At 36.1% G+C, this 19,707-nt stretch overlaps 1 protein-coding gene across 1 annotated transcript in view; it reads right to left on the reverse strand.

Annotated features, from left to right (window-relative positions):
- Positions 1-5,447: 5,447 nt before the first annotated feature.
- The window catches only part of LRRC2 (leucine rich repeat containing 2), a 79,264-nt gene continuing 65,004 nt past the window's right edge, over positions 5,448-19,707 (reverse strand). The window contains exons 6-9 of the mRNA XM_023944988.2: positions 12,516-12,661; positions 10,275-10,430; positions 8,304-8,440; positions 5,448-6,861 (exon numbers count right to left, since the gene is read on the reverse strand). Coding sequence (XP_023800756.2) covers positions 6,812-6,861; positions 8,304-8,440; positions 10,275-10,430; positions 12,516-12,661 — 489 coding nt within the window. The 3' untranslated portion in view covers positions 5,448-6,811. The remainder of the gene's footprint in view (positions 6,862-8,303; positions 8,441-10,274; positions 10,431-12,515; positions 12,662-19,707) is intronic.

The following is a 19,707-nucleotide window of genomic DNA, read 5'->3' on the forward strand; positions in this document are numbered from 1 at the left end:
AGCAGATTCAGCTATTGAAAAGAGAGGAGACTCTTCTTGAACTGCATTTGAAGAGTATAGTAGTTACTCTAGAAGTGCAGAACCAGAGTTATGCTGAGTTACAGTTCTATTTATTAGGACCAGTTCAAATGAGGTCTCAAAATCAGGACAAAACTCCTTATTTTCCAATCTACCCCCATCCATTATGAAGCAGGAGCTAATCTGTGCAGAAAGAGTGACGCCATAAAAGCATGAACATTGTTAGTAATTGCTGACTTCTCTCTGAGAGTTGCTGAAGTACCCATTTGCCATCTGGACCTCTCTAGAGAGGTTTGCTGCCTACTGGGGGCTCACATTCACAAAGTCACAAAGAGGCTGCCACACCTGGTAAAACCAGAGGACTATCATGCACTCCTACTCTTACACACAGGGTTGAATTAGGCTGCAACAAGAAGTTGTCCAAGCATCAAAAGGGGCTTCACATCTTTCAGAAAGATGTTGAAGGGATCAGAACCATGGGTAGTGTCCTTCTCTATACCCCTAGCTGGAGACTGGGGACCCAGAGAGAAGATAAATGGATCAAGAGAATGGTTGGCTGCATAGCTGGTGCCATGCCCAGTGTTTTGGCTTCTATGATCTAGGATGCACACCTGAGGAAGAGGTGACAGTCAATGGGGCTCACCTGACTGGGTGAGGTGAGCATGTTCTAGGAAGGAAACAGGCTGGACTTCTTGGCAGAGCTTTAAACCATACTCAGCAAGGAAAAGGGATATATTTCCAAGTGTCAAAGAGGAACAAGGAAACAACAGCACTTCCAGGATACAGTAAAGAAGTACCTGTAAATTCTCACTAAGGAATTAGGTTAGGATCCTCCCAGAAAGGGAAGAGATCTCCAGCCAAGAAGGGGCTATTTGTATGTAGGTCAGAAAATAAATTCCAAGGAGAGTGTATTCCCATCTCTGGTAGATGAGAAGGGACATCTGGTATCAACAAATATGGTATCAATGGGAGAAGGAGGGAATACTCAAAAAGCTCTTTGAAATACCCAAAAAGCTCTTCAATCACCCACCACCAGACATCCCATGTCTCTCAAGTCCCCTAACATCTAGGTGGGATGTGGGAGTGAGTTCCCTCCCACTGTCAATGAAAAGCAGGCTTGAGAGCACTTTATGAAACTGAATAACCACAAGTTTACAGGACCTGTTGACATGCATCCAGGGTCCTGAGTGGTGATGCTGTTGGCAAGCACTTCTCCATCCTATTTGAAGAGTCATAGTGATCAGGTGAAGCCTCTAATACTTGGAAGAAATGAACTATCACTTGTATTTTTAAGGCGAGAAGACAGAGAACTGCAGACTCTCTTCTGTGCCTGGGAAGATGATGCAGCAGATCCCCAGAGAAAATATTTTAAGGCACATGAAGATCAAGTAAGTGATCCAAGGCAGCCAGCACAGGGACTGCCATTATCAGAGAGGGATTGAATGAGCTGAGCTGACCCTGCAAACTCCACACCCTCTCCCTCAAACCCAGCTAAAGATGATAACTCTTCTGTTCTGGCCCCAGCTGAACCAAGGCCCCACAGTAATGTGTGTGAGTTAAACAACCCTGGAAACTACACCCTTGTTTTTCTATAACCACAACATTAAGGGCAAATTTTGCCTGCCCAAACTGGTGGCCTTGTGTGATGGAGTGACTGCAGTGCTCAACAAGCAAAGACTAATGTCATCTATCTTGACTTCTGTATGGCCTCTGACACTGTTCTACACAACATCCTTATTTCCAAAATTAAGACCAGCTTAAACTGAACATGGATTTGAAGGGTGGACTGGTAGGTAAGGAATTGGCTGGACAGATATATCCAGTGAATTGAAGTCAATGTCCAGGTGGAGTTGATGACAAGTCATGTTCCTCAGGGCTCTGTGTTGGGACAAGTGCTCCTCAGTATCTATCTCAATTACACAGACAATGAGGTCAAGTTCTCCCTCAGCAAGTTTGCAGATGAAATAAAGCTGATCGACAATGCTGTTGACACACCTGAAGAATGAGTTACCATCCAGGCAGACCTGGACAATCTTGACAAGTGTGTCCAGGAGAACCTCATGAGATTCAACTGGACCAAGTGCAAGATGATGCACCTGGGTCAGAGCAATCTCAGACATGAGCACAGATGGAGAAGTCATTGAGACAAACCTGATGAGGGCTCGGGAGTTGCTGAGAATGAAATGCTGGACATGAGTAAATAGTGTGAACTCACAACCTAGAAAAACCAACCGTGTCCTGAGCTGCATCAAAAGCAACATGTCCAACAGGTTGAAGGGGGTGATTTTCTCCCTGTGTCCTGTCCTTGTGAGACCCCACATGGAGTGCTGCATCCAGCTCTGGGATCTTCAGTGCACAAAGATGTGGGCCTGCTGGGAGGGCCGTTAACAACAGGACTTAAAAAAGGAGAGGTATTTTTTAAGAAATCCGACAGTTTTAGGTCAAATGGGGAACCATTTTAAAATTTATATTAGAATTAAATTAAACATTAGAAGAAATTATTTACTTAGAGTGTGATGCGTCACTGGAACATAGAAATTGTGAATGCACATCCCCAAAAGTGTTTGGTGCCAGGTTGGATAGGGCTTTGAGCAACCAGGTCAAATGGAAGCTGTCCCTACCCATGGCAGGGGGAGGTGAAACAAGGTGATCTACAAGGTCTTTTCCAACCCAAGAATTCTATGAGTCTATGAAATCTTCCACAAACCAGGAACTAGAGCCTACACCATCAGGAAAAGGCCATTCCATTTTTCATTTTGATTGGTGCTTCCTTTACAGAAAGTAACCACAGTAAATCAGTTCTGATGTTTCAGAAATGCTCAAGGCAGGGGGGGAGGAATATATTGTACAGTGTTAACTGTAAGTTAAGCCAATATCTGATGCAAGACTATGTTATTCCTAGATATCCATTAATTAAATATGAGGTTCTTTGCTATCCTTACAAGCTTATCTTCTTGGCTTATAATATGCTATCCTAGAAACAAGGTCACAATACAGAACAAGGAAAAGGAACAAAATTAGATGTGGTTTTCTGATTTACTTTTGCACATTGAGTCCATGAGTATTCTAGAAAACATATTTCAATTCCTCCCAGTTTTGCTGCTTTGAAACAGCAGCCAGTTGTAAAGCAGAACAAAGTACTGAGTTTTAGGAGGTGTAGTATTTGACAGCCGTAGAAAATGCAGCACGGAAGAAAAACCACATTATTTTCCTTAAGGTATCTAAGTAACTGACATCAGAAGCCTGTAAATAACATAAATTTCCATTGTACACAAAATTGCTATCATTCAAAAAATTATTCCATTTCAAAAATTAGTATTTTTTTATATATTTTTATATTATTAGTATACTAGAAATAGTATTAAACATGCTAATATCAGAATTCTCTTTGGTAGTGTTATTTTCCAGTAAAAGATAATTTTAATTATAATTGCTAGCAAAACAGATGAGGTAGAAAAGCAATACAATTAGATCTAATTCAAAATTTTGATATGCATGGGTTTTTTTCTACAGTAGAGGACTCTAATAAAGTTATATTTAACATCATATGATAGATATGTAAAGGACATAGAAGTATAACTTCTTGTAAAGGACATAGAGGTATGACTCAAATGGAATTATGCTGGTTAGGTATTTCAGTACCAGCTGGCAGCTGACATTACACACTGCAGGTCTTAGGTGTAATGGAGACCACTGAAGACACCATCTTCCCCTTAAACAAAGGTACTTAACAAGTTCTGTTAACAGCAGTGATAAATTCTTATCTATGGATAACATATGAGGAAGTAATGTTCTACAAGAGCTAGGAATAAAAGTTCTCAGTCCTGTGGAGGACTTGGGGATGCTAATGAACGTAAAATAGACTGTGAGCTAGTTATGAGGCCTTGCAGCCCAGGAAACCAGCCCTATTCTGCAACAAAAGGAGCAAGGCCAGCAGGTCGAGGGAACCTCTACTCTCCTGTGACCCTACCTGAAGTACTGCATCATTCTTAGCACAAGAAAGATAAAGCCCTGTTAGAGTAGATCTAGGGGAGGGCCACAAAAATCACTGAAACACCTCTTCTTTGAGGATAGAGCTGAAACTCTTCTCCTTTGAGGAAAGGGTGAGAGACATGAAGTTGTTCAGACTGGAAAAAAGAAGTCTTATTGCAGCTATTCGATACAAATAGGTTTATGAGAATGTTGGAGAAATAAATTGTTAACAGGATTTTTAGTGACAGGACAAAGGGTAAGTTTCAGTAAGAAACTGAAATATGGTAGATTTAGTTTTAGATTGGATCTAAGGAATAAATTCTTTACAAGATTGTTGTGGGTGCCCCATCATGGGAAATATTCACAGTCTAATGAAAGATGCCCCTGTCTTATGAGAGAGGAGTCAGGACTGATTATCTTTGAATGTCCCTTGCAATTGAAATCAATCCATGATTCCATGAAAATTGGATTGACAGGTGTCTGAAGTCAAGTTAGAGGACACTATTTGGATGCCTGTATACTAGTAACCTTGCATTTTCCATGAGTCAAATGTTACAGATTTTTTTTAGGAAAGTGTTAACCTGAACTTAAAGATTGCTGGTGATTGAGAATTTGTATTTTAGAAGTCATCCCCTGGTTACTTTTACAGGAAAACAGACCTTTTATTTCTAATTCAGATATGAGAAGTCAAGTTTTAGTCTTCTGCCTTGTGTTTGCTTGCTGCATTAAAAAATTCTGCTTCTAGACAGTGATCTCAATTTATAAATATTGACAAGCAAATGGACTTGTGAACAATGCTGTTCAATGAACTTAAAAATGTATGGGCTTTATTTATGCAAAATTTTTGTCTCTGTCCCACTCTTATCTCTGAACAGCAAAAAACTTTTGAGTAAGATTAGCAGCAATCCTAAGGATTTATGCAACTTCTCTATTCACATACTTTCTTTTTATATGTACAATACTGATGATAGTAGAATTTGCACTGTCACTTTTGCTAATTGTGTTTGTATTCCTAGATTTTTGTAGTTACAGCTCCTTTCTATAAACTCAATCTTTGTGATTTCCATTCCTATAACTTTCACTGGATAATAATAAACTATGACAGAATTCTAGAAACAAAATTTCAAGCAATATCAGAACAGATGTCTTATAGAAGTTTATTACATCAATATCAATACTTAACTAAATTTATAATTTCAATAAAAGAAAGTTTGGTAGGATGGTTTCACATAGCCTACTTTCTCCAAGCCCACTTTGACACCATTTGATTCTGTTTCAATTTCTTCATAATAAAAAAATTGTCTTCTATTTTTATGCTTCAGATCAATGTCAAGTTTTCTTATTTTTTAAACTTCCCCCTGAATCAGAACTTGCTTAAAATCTGCATTAACACCAGAGACCAACCTGAGTGAGTTTTATTTTGATAGTACTATAACTGCAGAAGACTGTAAGTGGAATAAATAACACACCTACTGTTTATTTTTTTTTATTTTTTTATTTTAAAAGATTGAGAGGGAAAGGGAAAGGGAAAGGGAAAGGGAAAGGGAAAGGGAAAGGGAAAGGGAAAGGGAAAGGGAAAGGGAAAGGGAAAGGGAAAGGGAAAGGGAAAGGGAAAGGGAAAGGGAAAGGGAAAGGGAAAGATCTTAAGTTCTTTTTCCATATGGAAGCCTGAGAAGCATATCCTTCATTGCTTTGCTTTTTAAATATGACAACTTAATTGACATTCATGCACAAAAATGAGAATAGCTCACCCATAACAAAAACCAAAGATGCAAATATTGTCTCACCTAACTGCACCTAAGTTTAGGGCCATTTAAATTCTATAATTTGAGTCTCAATTCTCAAAATCTCAAGTCTTCTTAGATTAAAAATATTGCTCTATTAGACAAAAAAGTACATGTGAAACTAGGTTTCTGAAACTCTACTCTATATACACCTAAATAACGGCATATAAACAGATTATTAAATAGCAATCAAAACAATGTTTTACCAGCAAACTCATTCTTACACGACTTGGAAAATACCAACAAATTTCCACAAAATCCTGTGATCTAAAACCATTAATATAAGACCTGTGTCATCATTTTGCCAATAGTATAAGCTGGCACCAGTTAGTGCTTTAAAATCTTACTTAGTATACTACTGTACTATAAGACTGCTTAGCACAGAAATTTCAGTCACGTTGGTTCTTGAATTTACAAACAGGTAAAGGCTTGAAATATGCTTGAAAATAAAAAGGAGAAGTGCTACAGTTCCTATATGTAAAGTTGTTGAAACTTATCTAAACTGAAATTTCCAAGAACAATTTTCTTGCAGAACAGAATGCAAATGTGAACTACGGGTGTGTTCTCATTTGAATACTGTAAATACCTGTGTGTGTATTTGGTCTTAAGAAAACAACAAATTACATTCATTTTTTAAATAAATCTATCCCCTTTCATAAAATCGCATATCTTCTTAAGATCATGGTTTCTGTTTCACTGTTCCAACTACAACATACAATGTTTTCATTCTTCAGCTATGCCTGTGTACACTTAATTGCAGTGAATATTTACTTTCAGCAGGTCTACATGCAAATTAGTGGCTGCTGCTGTGAACTTGAAAATAAGGATGTTGACCTAAAATGTGAAACAGCATTTTATCAAGGTTCTACTGCTCCTTTTTTTATCTGTAGTTACTTGAAAAGACTACAGAAACAAATAAATAATTCTATATGATTTTGATGTCATTCTGGCCATCTATATTTTCATGTGTTTGCTATTCAGGTAGATAAAAACAGAGTTATTCATCTATTCAGTAGAAACCTAGATATTTTTAATCTTCAGAGCTGGAGACTGAGCATTACTTTTGTAGTGTAGGAAGGAGTAGACTCTGAAAAAGAGAAAAAAGAAATAAATCTCAGACTTTAGCTATTTAATCCAGCACAAATAAATGGAACCCTTAGCTAGAAACAGATGGGTTTGGTCTTGTTTCAAAGCTACTCTACAAATGATCTCTGTGCTATCTTTCAGAAATTCTGCTGCTTTATATTTTATAGAAGATATTCCTTCTACAGTCTGTTTTTCAAAAGAAGGTATAGGCATTATCTATAGCACAAAAGTTCAGAAGCAGGAATACAAAAGTGATTCATGATCCAAACTCTTCATAAAAAGCAGGGAAGTAAGTTCTGTTTAGGGAGGAATAAAACTATCCCTGAGCTGCCTCTGCCCTCAAAGAGCATAAAGCTGGCCTGTTCTCAAGAGGGTCAAATGCAGGTTTCAGGCAGCCTGACAGACTTACATATTTCCTAAGACTGTAGATACAACTCCATCACTACATAGTTTATGATTGCCTCTAAAGATGGATCATGGCCTTAGTTTTTCCTCCATTGCTTTCTTATCTCCATTTTAACCACTGTTGCTACCATTACCAGAACCCAGCACTTTTATAGTAGACTTCAGTTTGGAAATAGACAGAATGAATATTCATACGCACAGATTTTAGTTGTTAGCAAACAGAAGTCCAGCATGAGAACAAGAACAGTGTTATGAAGCCACACCCTGTGGTCTTTATATTTCCCTTTTAACAGGTTTCTAGGACCACTATATAGACCACTTAAATGAAATGCAAGGAATGAAAATCTACTGTAAGATTAATTCCACAGAAAATCTTTTCTACGCACAGACAATTAAAGGAAGTAAAAATGAGCCTATGGTGTATTCTCCCTCACAGGAAACTTTCCCTTTTTCCTAAAAAAAATGTATTAAAGAACACTCAAGAGAACAAGGATTTTTCAATAATGGTGAATATAAAACAGAATAGCAATATGAAGTAATATGTATAGTTTCAGGTGCTATGTAATAAAGATAAAAACAGGTATTTTTCTATAATTGTACAGTGGTTAAATAGTTAGTGTCTTGAAGTAGATAATACTGTCAAAGAATATTCTACCAATACAATGAGGCTTTCATATATACACTGTGATTCTTTCTGAGGAGGAGAAGCACCTCTTCAGGAATTCAAAATCTCCAATACTAATCCCTAGAGAAGTAAGTAAATCTAGAGATTGAGAATATTTTTGTGTTTACCATCAATTAAGGTTCAGGCATATACAAACACAATTTTGTATACATATTTTCAATATCAAGGGTCTTAATTAGGGTCCAAACTTTTAACAAAGCAGATTTGGCATTTTATTATTAGTCTTATTAAAAGACATAAAAGACAACTAGATGTTACGAGTATACTGCTTGTTCTCCTAAAAATGAATGTTCCCAATTATGTCTGCATTTGCAGCCAAGACAGCAGGGAACTTACTACAGATTTACACATACCCCTTTCCCTTAGGTCTTCAATGTATGTTTTCATAAACTCTTTCTCAACTTGCTCACGTTCACGTTCATTTTCTATTATTTCTTCAGTGTCTTCACATACAATTGTTTCAACAGGACTGTCCTTGAGACTTACAAATCTAGAGAGAGATTAACACAGAAATATATTTACAGGCAGCTGAACATCACTGGCCTTTGTAAATGACATTTTAGAAATTTCATTTCTAAATTGAATTAGAATTCAATTTGGTAGCATTTTGCTACCAAAACCAGAAGAAATGTAAAGCACATTAGCTTAATTTAGCATTATGGAATAGTTAGGATACATCTATTATTAAAAATACAGATTTCAAATGGAACTTTCTCTATAATCCACTTTCCATATGAAAATGATCTGTTTTTTCTTTTTTTCCATCTATCTACATAAATCGTTCTTTACAATAACAGGTACAGTTCTTTATTACAGAACTTCTGACCAACTGCACTGTAATTTCCCCATCTGTTAATGGGCAATATGAACTTTATCCTAACAACATTGCCTAGCAATCTGGAATTTTGCCAGAATCATTTAACATGACAATATGTACCTCTGTTTTTTGGTGATTACATTTCTTGTCTTTTACGATACATGGCAGGGCATGCATTACTTTGTAATTGCAAACTATGTAAAGCTATACTTTGCAGGTGAAAAACTAGGTGGTTGCATAAGCAGCTTAAATAACTGGCAAACAAGTGTATAGCATTCTGAAAATCTCAGATTTTTCACTCCAAGAAGGAAAAAAAAAAAATTAAAAGTTGTTAGTTTCAAAACAACAAATGTTCAAACTAATCATACAGAGTTCTAAAAATCTGATGAACTGCTGTGAGTTTGTGATCAGCTGCCTTGTTTGGCCCAGGTACCAACCAAACACCTCTCTCTGCCTCTCTCCTCAATTAGACAAGGGAGAACAGCAGATGAAAATATTGCAGATAAGCTTAATGAGAAAAGTAATACCTATGCATAGAAGAAAAGCAAAGCAAAAAAATTGCTCTCAACTTCTCAGCAGGTAATATCTAACCACTTCCTGGGGAACAGAGACTCAGTATATGTAGTTGGTTTCTTTGGAAGACAAAAACTCCAGTAACACATGATCCACCACCCCTCGCCTTTCTTTTAGCTTTATATGCTGAGAATGACACCCTAGGGTATTAAATATCCCTCTGGTCAATTGGGGTCAACTGCTCTGGCTGTGTCCCCTCCCAACCCCTAGCTCACCCTCAGCACCTACTCTTTCTTAGGGGAGGGTTGGAGCGATAGCCTTGATGCTGTGCCACCACTGCCCAGAAATTGCTAAAAACACTGAAGTGCTATCAGCACCTTTCTAGCTACTAGTGCAAGGAATAGCTCTAAGAGAGGAAAGGTAATTCCAGCCACAGCTAACTCCACTCCAAGCCAGACCCAACACAGAGCCTGAAATGGCTCCATAATGAAGAACATGAACATTGCCTGCAGAAATGCAATATCTCTGTAATTGCAGACTAGAATGTCTTTTAGTCTTATTCTGCATGCAGCAGTAAGATGGTATTTCACACCAAAGAGCTACTAAACCCTTGTGACCTTACCTAATGTTTCACTAGCCATATCTTCCTCTCCCACCAAGATGCTTTTGTCAGCACTGAGCTTATCAGCAGCTAGATCCCAGGCTACTGGTCCCACTGTGAAGCATGGTTTTGCAACTCTAGAGTTAGAGCTACTATGACCCAGTCTAGCCAGAATAGCAGTTTAGACATACATATGCTCAATGTGGGTAACCGGTAGATGAACATCACGGAACTGCAGATCCTCTGTAATTTCCAATTTTGTGCCTCCTTTACCATTCTGATATAAATTGGGTCAGAATTTGTAGAAACTGGTGCTGGTGAAAGCATTTCTCCTGGGTGTTTCTTACCTTATCTTTTTAAGAATATTTTCCTTCTTCTTTCACTTTTACTTACTTTAAACCTGTGGTTGACTCACATATGGCCGTGGGTATCTCAACCAGGTCATCACCACTGACAGCTAACAAACTGAGCTTTGGCATATTGACAAGAGCTCGTGGAAGATAAGTCAACTTGTTTTTCTGCAGGAGAAGTGTCTGCAGTTCATCTAACCTGTAAAGATGTCAAAGACAAAGATGATGTAAAATATTTATTTCAAACAGGAACATCTATCCAAGATAGTAACACTGACTTAATCTTGTGTATAATGGGAGCAATATAATGCAATATCTTTTTTCTCTTAAAAAGTCACTCAAACCCTACTTTCACAAAATTTCATCAACTTTAGTGGAAATCTCGGGTACTGGCTCAGCATTATTAATAGCATGCCTCTGACAAGCAATCAGAAGCACGCTCAAGATAAAAGGTTACAAAATTTACTGTGCTTTCATATAGAAAATGTTGCCAGAACATGATATAAAGCCTCACCATGTGCATCCTGCAACTAAATAAAAATACTGGCCACCAGCTCACACCTTTTACTCATATGCTGGTTTCTATGAATTAGGTATATCTGTGGTAGGCAGTACATCTCCACCTATTGTTTTTCACTAGTAATTAATACTGTGGGGAGCAGGAGAAAGACCAGCTCCTCGTCAAAAGGCTCTTGCAAGCTGTCCCAATGAAATCAATTTAATGGCAGTGGTTTGTGGAGGAACTTTTGTGTTATTTCCCCTGGCTTTTCCTAATCCAATAGAAATTTGTGTCTGTGCCTTTATTCCTTGTATTAGGCAGAAGACAAAAAGTATAGCAAATTGATGAAAAGAATTTGTCTTATTTGACTGGAAGGGCCCATTCCTAAAACACGGCAGGCTATGCTTATCAGGCCCATGTGGTTTGTTTGAATTCAGGTAAAAATATTAAGTAAGGCTTCAGTTTACTGTCAACTCATCTTTATTAATCACAGACTATTGTAATGGTATTACAGACAAGGATTATTCACTGAGCTTCTTTGACACCACGGGCATTGAAGTCACATGTCTGAATGAGAGTATCAGTTTACTGATGTGGGGGTTATCCTGACATATTTTAGTCTTCGGAATGCACATGAGCCCAAAGTCAAACAAAGAAAACCTTATTTTTTGGAGCCTGAATATGATATTCTAGCATCAAATCTGGCAACTCAGTACAAAATGGAGAAGATTAATTGTAGAAAGGGAATAATTTGACGCTAAGGGAATTTAGGTTCCAGGGTAAAAAAGGTTGTTTAAGTAGAGAGGGTATCCTTGCCTAAAAGGAAAATATCCTCTTAGAAACTCTTTGAAGTTAGCTGAATCTCTGGTCATATCCCTTGGGAAAAAATGGCAAGTTTATTTTGTTTGTTGTGAATTATTAACACAAGTTAAGACCAGTGCTGCTGTCAGAATAATCTGTGATTACACAACGTTCCAGAAAAGACTTTTTGCCAACAAAAAAGGCCTAACTTGTAAAAGTTAGGAGTGAATGAGTTTTCTGTGAAGTTTTCTCTGATGCAAGGATTTCTATACCCAGATAAATAAATAATCCTGAATATTTTCTTAATAAACTTTAGTTAATATGTTTGAATTTTTTCAGTGAAGGCTAGCTAAAGTTTCATAAACCAAGTCACCACACTGCTCTAGAGTGAACAAATAAGCTCAGGGATAAAAAAAGTGCTTTCTCAGGCTAAAAAATCCCATTAAAAGAATCAGCATTATTTTTTAAAAAACTGGTTCAAAGTGGTTATCTAAATTGGGAGAGTATGTGTGTACACATTCAGAGTAGAAGAGGACTGTCATTGGGGTTTTTGAATATTACCAATATTTTTCTTCTTTACTACCAAAGTTTATCAAGCTTTCTGAGTAACTAAAATAAGCTTTAGTTCACCTTCTTCCTCTCCCTATCTACCCTCCAGAGAATTACTGCTGCCAATTTCTTGTGGTGAGTCCCCTTTGCTGGAACTGGGGCAGAGTATATCTGGTGAACTTCCCAAGAATAACACAAATTATTATGAAAGCAGCAGAAAATATATTTTGTTAACTGACTGCCATCAATGAGCTAGTAAAAGTAGTTTTTGTTCTCAGATCCAGTCCATTAATAATAACAGAAATGTTTGCATGCAAAAATACCTGATACATTTCCAAATGTGACTTTGCATCAACAGTGTCCCTTGGAAGCTTGTTACTTTCTAAATTCACTTAAGAGTTCCTATACATCTCATTGAATTAAAGCATAAACTACCTGTCTATGTCTTCTGGGAGATCTTTCAGGCTGTTGCTGCTAATATCCAACCACTGCAAATTAGACATCCGGAGTACACAAATTGGAATAGAATGGAACTTGTTCACTGAGACATCCAAAAACGTGAGTTGTTTCAGGTTACTTAGCTAGAAAGAAGCAGTGCTTTATTTTAGTTACTTTTTGCAAATACAAGAAGACATTTCATTCATCAACAATTTTTATTCCTCTAAAAGCACTTAGAAAGATAAGAATTCTTTTTTTTTACTCAACTATCTTGCCAACCTTGTCTCTTAGTCATCATTTTATAAAAAATGTAATTCAGAAGTACCTACCTCCCAAATTGTTCATCACTCTTCTAACAGCATCAGGGGATTGAATGAAATTTTTATTCTTTAAAACCCTACAGATTTAGATGACAAGTCTGGAACCAGAAAATTACTTGGTTCTGAGGTAACAAAAGACAATTTTTATAACTAATAGATACCAGGTTGCCATTCTCAAAATCAGAGATTAGATAACCCCTATCAAAATTACAAAGATTCCCTTCACTATAACCTTGCTGTGCACTGAGAGTTTAATACTAGGACATGATTAGAAAATGAAGCTATCAATTTAAGCCAGATAATTTGGTCCAATAATTTTCAAATATCTTTAAAAACACATCTTCCATACTGCAAACTTAATATATAATAAGAAACACTAGAAATTTGTATTGGAATAATTTTCAAAGGAATTCTATTTTAAAGTAATAAATACTAAATGCAATCAAAATTAAATACAAATGTAAAATACACCTGTTAAAGAAATTAATGAGTTGAATAGAGCTCTCTGTGTAGTGAATCAGTTATGCATTCTACCAGTGTTCATAAACCCATGCATCTAGCTAAAGTGAATATCAAAGGAGTATAAAAGTTAACCAAAAAAGTATTTTAGAATTGAAATTATATTTCTGAGATTCTAATCAACAGTCACCATCACAATCAAACTCTACAGATCATGATACAGAAAAAAGTAGCAAAAAATTTCCTTGGCCTTTGCCTGAAGGTACCTCAGAATACAGAAAAAAACCTCCAACTAAACACGTTTTCCACTTCCAAGGAAAGCAGAACACATGTGAAGGATAGAATATGAAAAAAATTATAAAATAATAAAAAACTCTCTGAGAATTATCCTTGAGAATTATTTTTAATTATTAAGAATTATGACCTGGGGTTTTTTTTTTAGTATTATCTAACCAAGCTCCTTATAATTACAAGGCTTTCATCTTAATTTGACCCTTGCTATTTAAAATTCTCACATTCACAACATGATGATGTGACAGAGCTAGTTTCTTTAGAGGCCTTTTGACAGTGATTTTTGGTAGGGTTTTGTTTTGTTTTGTTTTGTTTTGTTTTGTTTTGCTTTGTTTTGTTTTGTTTTGTTGTGTTGTGTTGTGTTGTGTTGTGTTGTGTTGTGTTGTGTTGTGTTTTGTGGGATTTTTGTTGTTGTTGTACTTCTTTTTTGGGATGTAGGTTTCTTGTTTGATTTGAGGTTTTGTAGATTTTATTTGCTTGCTGTTTCTTTTTTTCTAGTTATAGCCTCATAAGCTTCAAAATCTTATCCTCTTGAGAAATATTTTCAGGGAGATTTACTGAAGCTATCCTATTACAAATGACTACACAATGAAGTTTCTCTTTCAAAAACATGATAGAGGTTCAAAGTTCTTGAAGTCAGAGGTATAATTTCAAAATCTCCCCCCACACTATCTTAAAACAGTCCTGGTGAGTCATCACCATGGATATGTCTCACTACACATTCAGAGCAGGCAAACACATTTTATTGTGATACATTTTACTTTCCAACCATTTTGTCATTTTGGGGACTGACTACAAGCAATGAACACTCAGTCATATTCTGTAAATTCAGATACTGAATCTTTTTTCCAGAAAAACAGAATCCCTCTTTGAACAAGGAAAGCACAGAGACTCTTCCAGATTATAGCACCAAGACAGTATAGAAAATAATTGTCAGCATCTTTATACTGCAATAACTTTGTCGTTTCAAATTATCATCACAATTTCAAATCCCAAGCAAATATTTAAAGTTTCTCTAAACTCAGAATAACTTGCTAAAACTGCTGATACATGTATTTCAACAAACTATCCTCCCAAAAATTTTGCAAGTACAGAATTAAAATAATATCCCACAGGCTTCAATTCCACCCAAAATGCTCTCAAACCATCCCCAAAGAAAAGCCACAACCTCTAAATACAGAGTAACAGATATATGTCAAAATATATACTCTTTACTGTTCACTCAGGTTCCTAAACACTTTGCTTTTGCACACAGTCACGCTGAAAAATCTTGGTAACATTAAGGTTAGATGGCAAATTCATATTTCTTCAACTTTTCTTCCCTGAAAGTCCTTTATTGAATTAAACACTGCAAACAATCTTAATATTGTAGTATTACATTTTTAAGAAATATAGCTGTTTCTTCCATTTTTCATATATGTTTCTCCCATTTTTCACAACGCTAACAAGTGCAATGGTATATAGATTTTTTTAATATTTTAAAACTTGGTTAGATTAAAATAAACATTTTCAAGAGGTTTTATTCACATAAAAATTTGCAAACAAAACATAAGGCCATCTACAAATTCAGTACAAAATCAATACAAATTTTGGTTCAGCATGCCACAGAATATTTGGAGCCATGGTTATATTGCATATGCTGCAAGCCCTCAGTACTTTAACAAAGCTGCCCATTTTCTAGAGTATGTTGAAATCTAATGGAATTTTTAACTCAATATCTTCATGATAAATTACCAACAAATGCCTATGATAGATGATGCATTGGAAATTATGGCAGCTGTGTATTATATTTTCTAAAGAAAACACTCCGTATTTTATTTCTTCTTAAAGGACTGATGGATTTTTGCACCTTTTACAACATTTCATTTTCAAACAAGCATGACTCCCATATAATTTTTAAGTTATCATTCATTTTTGCTTGATGTTGTTTTTTACTATTTTCCTTTATGATGCAACTTTGAATCAGTCGCTATATAGGCTTTATACAAATTCCATTAAAAAAAAAATAACCATATTTAGTAGTCTAGCTACCTGGACAGACTTATTGTGGTACTTATGTTTAATCATTCTTGTCATTTTTCTTTGAAAAACTGCACCATTTAATTTATCTTCATAATTTTGTTCATAGAATTAATCCAGATGATATTGTAGAGGTCCATGGCCTCTTTTTCTCTCTGACAGTTAAACTTTCAGAGCAACATGTCCAGGGATAAACTATTATTTGATTAACAAGTGTAGTTTTATTTTTCTTCTTCTTTTTTGTTGTGAAAAGGATTTTCACATGAGGTTGCTTGCTTATTTACCATGAGTTGCCTACTAGTTAGCATCAAAACATTAAAAGGTGTAACATTGTTTTAAAACACCATATTTTTCAGTAAATGTGACATGTAAGTAACAGAAACTGCAACCCATCAGACTCAATACATGGTAAAACATGTGAAGGATTAACCAAAAAATGTCTATCCATGCATTACAAATGCACTTTTGCCCAGAAATTTCAGAATTGAAGTCAAAGAAAATTTGTACCACTTCAATGGTATAGGCTGTCATATATATTGTTTCCTGTAGATTGACACTCATTATTAACCTGCTGAACACGATAGTATATATATGAAAAAGAAACACCCTAGGAAGAAACTGCATAGTTGTCCACTTAAATATCATGACTTCAAGTGCCTATAATTTATTTCACTGAGCTGTAAGTGTAACCTCTTCTATAATCTCATTGACATTCATGGATAAAAGCACCAACTACAGAAACTTAGTAGAAGAATCATTAGAGGCAGATGATACCTTTCATGAAGATATGGTTGGGTATTTATAGCCCAGCCCACCATCAGACTGCTAAACTGGACTCTTAAACTTGATAAAGCAAATATATTCAACAGTCAATACAATGGTCTAAAAACAGTACTTATTTCATGTGTTTTGTGACAAAACCCTTAGAAGCCCAAAATACATGAAATCAAACAGCACTTCATTTGGTTGTATCTTGTACAATGCCTTAAAGAGCACAGTTATCTGTCTCAAACACTTTTAAGACGGCTGTTAAGGGGAAGGACTTTACCATGAGATGAGATGAGATGAGATGAGATGAGATGAGATGAGATGAGATGAGATGAGATGAGATGAGATGAGATGAGATGAGATGAGATGAGATGAGATGAGATGAGATAAGGACAGTACAGGATGTGCACTAACTCCAGGCCTGGTGGAGGTGAGACCTGGGTAGTACATCCTGGACAATGCATCCAGAAAAAAATTTACACTGTGGTAAACTGTGTAAAGAAGCAGCTGCTCATTTGCTTATCACCAGTCAAACAAAGCTCACCCCAAGCTATGATATGGATAGCATCCATAATCACTGAAGCCCCTGTGAAGAGGCCTCTGTGGATACCTGGAGCTTGGACAGCAAATTAAACCACCACATCTGGAGATAAGATAAAGGTGGTGCTATTGTCTGAGTGTTATCTCATGGGGAAAGTTAACAAAGCTTTGGGAGAAGAATCTATCACTGATAATGACCACAAAGAATGCAAAATTTACGGGCCTCAAGGGAAGCCAACTCAGCATCCGTGCTGAAAGCATCTCCATCTTGGTGAAAGGTAATTCCTGCAGCCGAAAATCACAAGCACCAACTCACAGCCTACCAACCTAAGAAACCTACCAACTCAAAAGAAGAGAAAAAGTGAGGATGTGGGTTTACTACCATTAGAAATAAGGTAATCACATGAGCAATAGATTAAAAGAACAGTGTAGCCAATGAGCATGAATTCCTTAGTTTGCTAGAATGTATAAATAGTGAGGAATTTTGAAAGAGTTTAGGAACTCCACCACCAATAAACCCAGGGAGATTAAGGACCAACAGGTTGCTGCTGGATTCATGGGTGGCAAATATCTTCCACTTCATATCTCTCTTTCTCCCCTCTGCCTTTTCTGTTTCTTTATTTCTTCTTCATATTGATTGTTAAATAAAATTTGAGTTGTTGACTTGAGCATATGGTGTTGTTTGCACCTAAATTAGGGCAGAGGGATTTCTCACTGGATTGTGGTACCGGAGAAATGTAAGTGAAAGACAGCACTCACTGTGATGGCACCATTCTGATTTTGCAATGCTAAAATCCTAACGTTTTGTAGAGTTAATCCATCAACAGACACTATTATCGTTATGCCAAACCATTTACTTGGAAGTTTAATATTGTCCTCTTTCACAGTTCAATACTTCATCATCCAAAGAACTGAAGTTTAGTGCTTAATGAGTAAATATAGTCATGATGATCTAGCATTAAAAGTCCATAGAAAGGGATTTTATTTATTATTAAAGCAGGTTTTTTGTGTGCACAAATCTTTAATTATCTCTACAAAAAATGAGGAAATCAGTTTTATTCAATATTCAAAAAATACATGCAATACATGCAACACATGCAGTGTTCACAAAAGTATCAGGTATTGATCAATCAATCAGCTGATTGAAGAATCACATAGCAATAAGGGCAGGACTTTCGTCATATAGTTAAAATCCCTAAGAATGGAGATTGTGTGTTTAAGTCTAAACATAGGAGTTGTTCCAAACCAATAGAAGAGTCACATGTATGAAATTAAGTACCCAATTAATGATTTCCTGGGCTAAAGCCAAAACAAGTCTTCTTTCTCAAAAAATAAATTTATGTTGATTACTTACATTAAATTTTCACAGCTTTGATGCTGCAGCTACACACAGTCTGCATATATTATTGAGCTTTGCCATCATGAAATCATCTCATATTCAAATTTCCAAAACTCATAAATTAAGGGCACAAATTAGAAGGGAAAACTAGGCTCTACCAAAAGTCAATTAAAGATTTTTCATCAACTTAAATAGGTCCAGTAGCTCACTTTGGGAGTGTACTCTTCATATGTTTAAATTAAAATCATTAGAAGAGGAAGAACAGCAATATCAGTAGCATATGGACATTAACTGACCTATCCAGCATGTTTGGAGACAAAGTGTTTTTAAACCTTTCAAAAGACTCTTTAAAGTTATATTCTGTTCCTTCACCAAGAGATGATCAATACTGCTTACTCTCATAGCACAATAAAGAAAAACCCAAAAATATTTTTTAATTCTGCTTCAAGGTGCATAGCAATTGAAGAAATACTGTTCAGATGGTGCCATCTTAATTAAGATTTAATCACGCACAACGAATCTGGTTTGCCATGACAACACAATGCACCCTGTGCAGTTACCCTCCTGATTCAAAAAACTGAGTATGCTCATTTGAGCTCATTCTGAAACCCAGAATAAATCAGTATTTTTCAAAATGGGGTGGAAAATGGAAAAAAGGTCCAAAAGATATGGAAATTTTATTCTGTAGCAACTTTAAAAATACATTATAAACAAAGATGACAGTTCAAATAAACAATTACAATACATTGGCTATTTTGCTTTGCATTGATAAAATAGTAACCATTCACTTCAAAGGAAAAAGTTATCAAGGATGTTTGAAGAGGTAGTATCAGCAGAAGAGAACCAAGTAATAATGCAATATTGACAGATGCAAAATACTTAAACAGGAGAACTGTGGGAGAATATCACAGAAATAAAACTAAGAATGTGGTTCTGTAGTTCTAATTTGTTACAATCACCCCATTTTGATAACTGATGCTGAAATTATTTCACCTTATATATACTGCGGCCGGGCAACAACAACAATCTGCATTCTTCACCAGGCTGAGCAGAGATAGCCTGATAAGCTTGAATAAAGGCTTTCACAAAATGTCAGCCAGAAATCAGCTTGCTAATATATTAAGTGGAAGACAAAATGTTATGGCAAAAAAGGCACTTCTGCCTCAGCAGCAGAGATCAGAAGATTTGCAATTTGTGAGCCACCATTATAATACCAAGAATAAGCATCTCTATGGTTTTTCTGCTTTGCAAACATAAATGGTGGAAATTCCTTTTTTCGTGGCACAGAATAACTTCACCAAAATGCACAAGATTCTTGCCATTTGTGGTGCTGAGAACTAAAGCAGTTGTGAATAATTGTCTGCTAGCAGGAGAACCCTACAACTTGGATCTGGATTTGTCTTTTCTTGAAGCAGAGGTCTCATAAAGAATATCCCCAGATTTGTGAAATTCA

The sequence above is a fragment of the Cyanistes caeruleus genome, chromosome Z (assembly GCF_971803275.1).
Source record: "Cyanistes caeruleus chromosome Z, bCyaCae1.hap1.1, whole genome shotgun sequence".
Lineage (NCBI taxonomy): Eukaryota > Metazoa > Chordata > Aves > Passeriformes > Paridae > Cyanistes > Cyanistes caeruleus.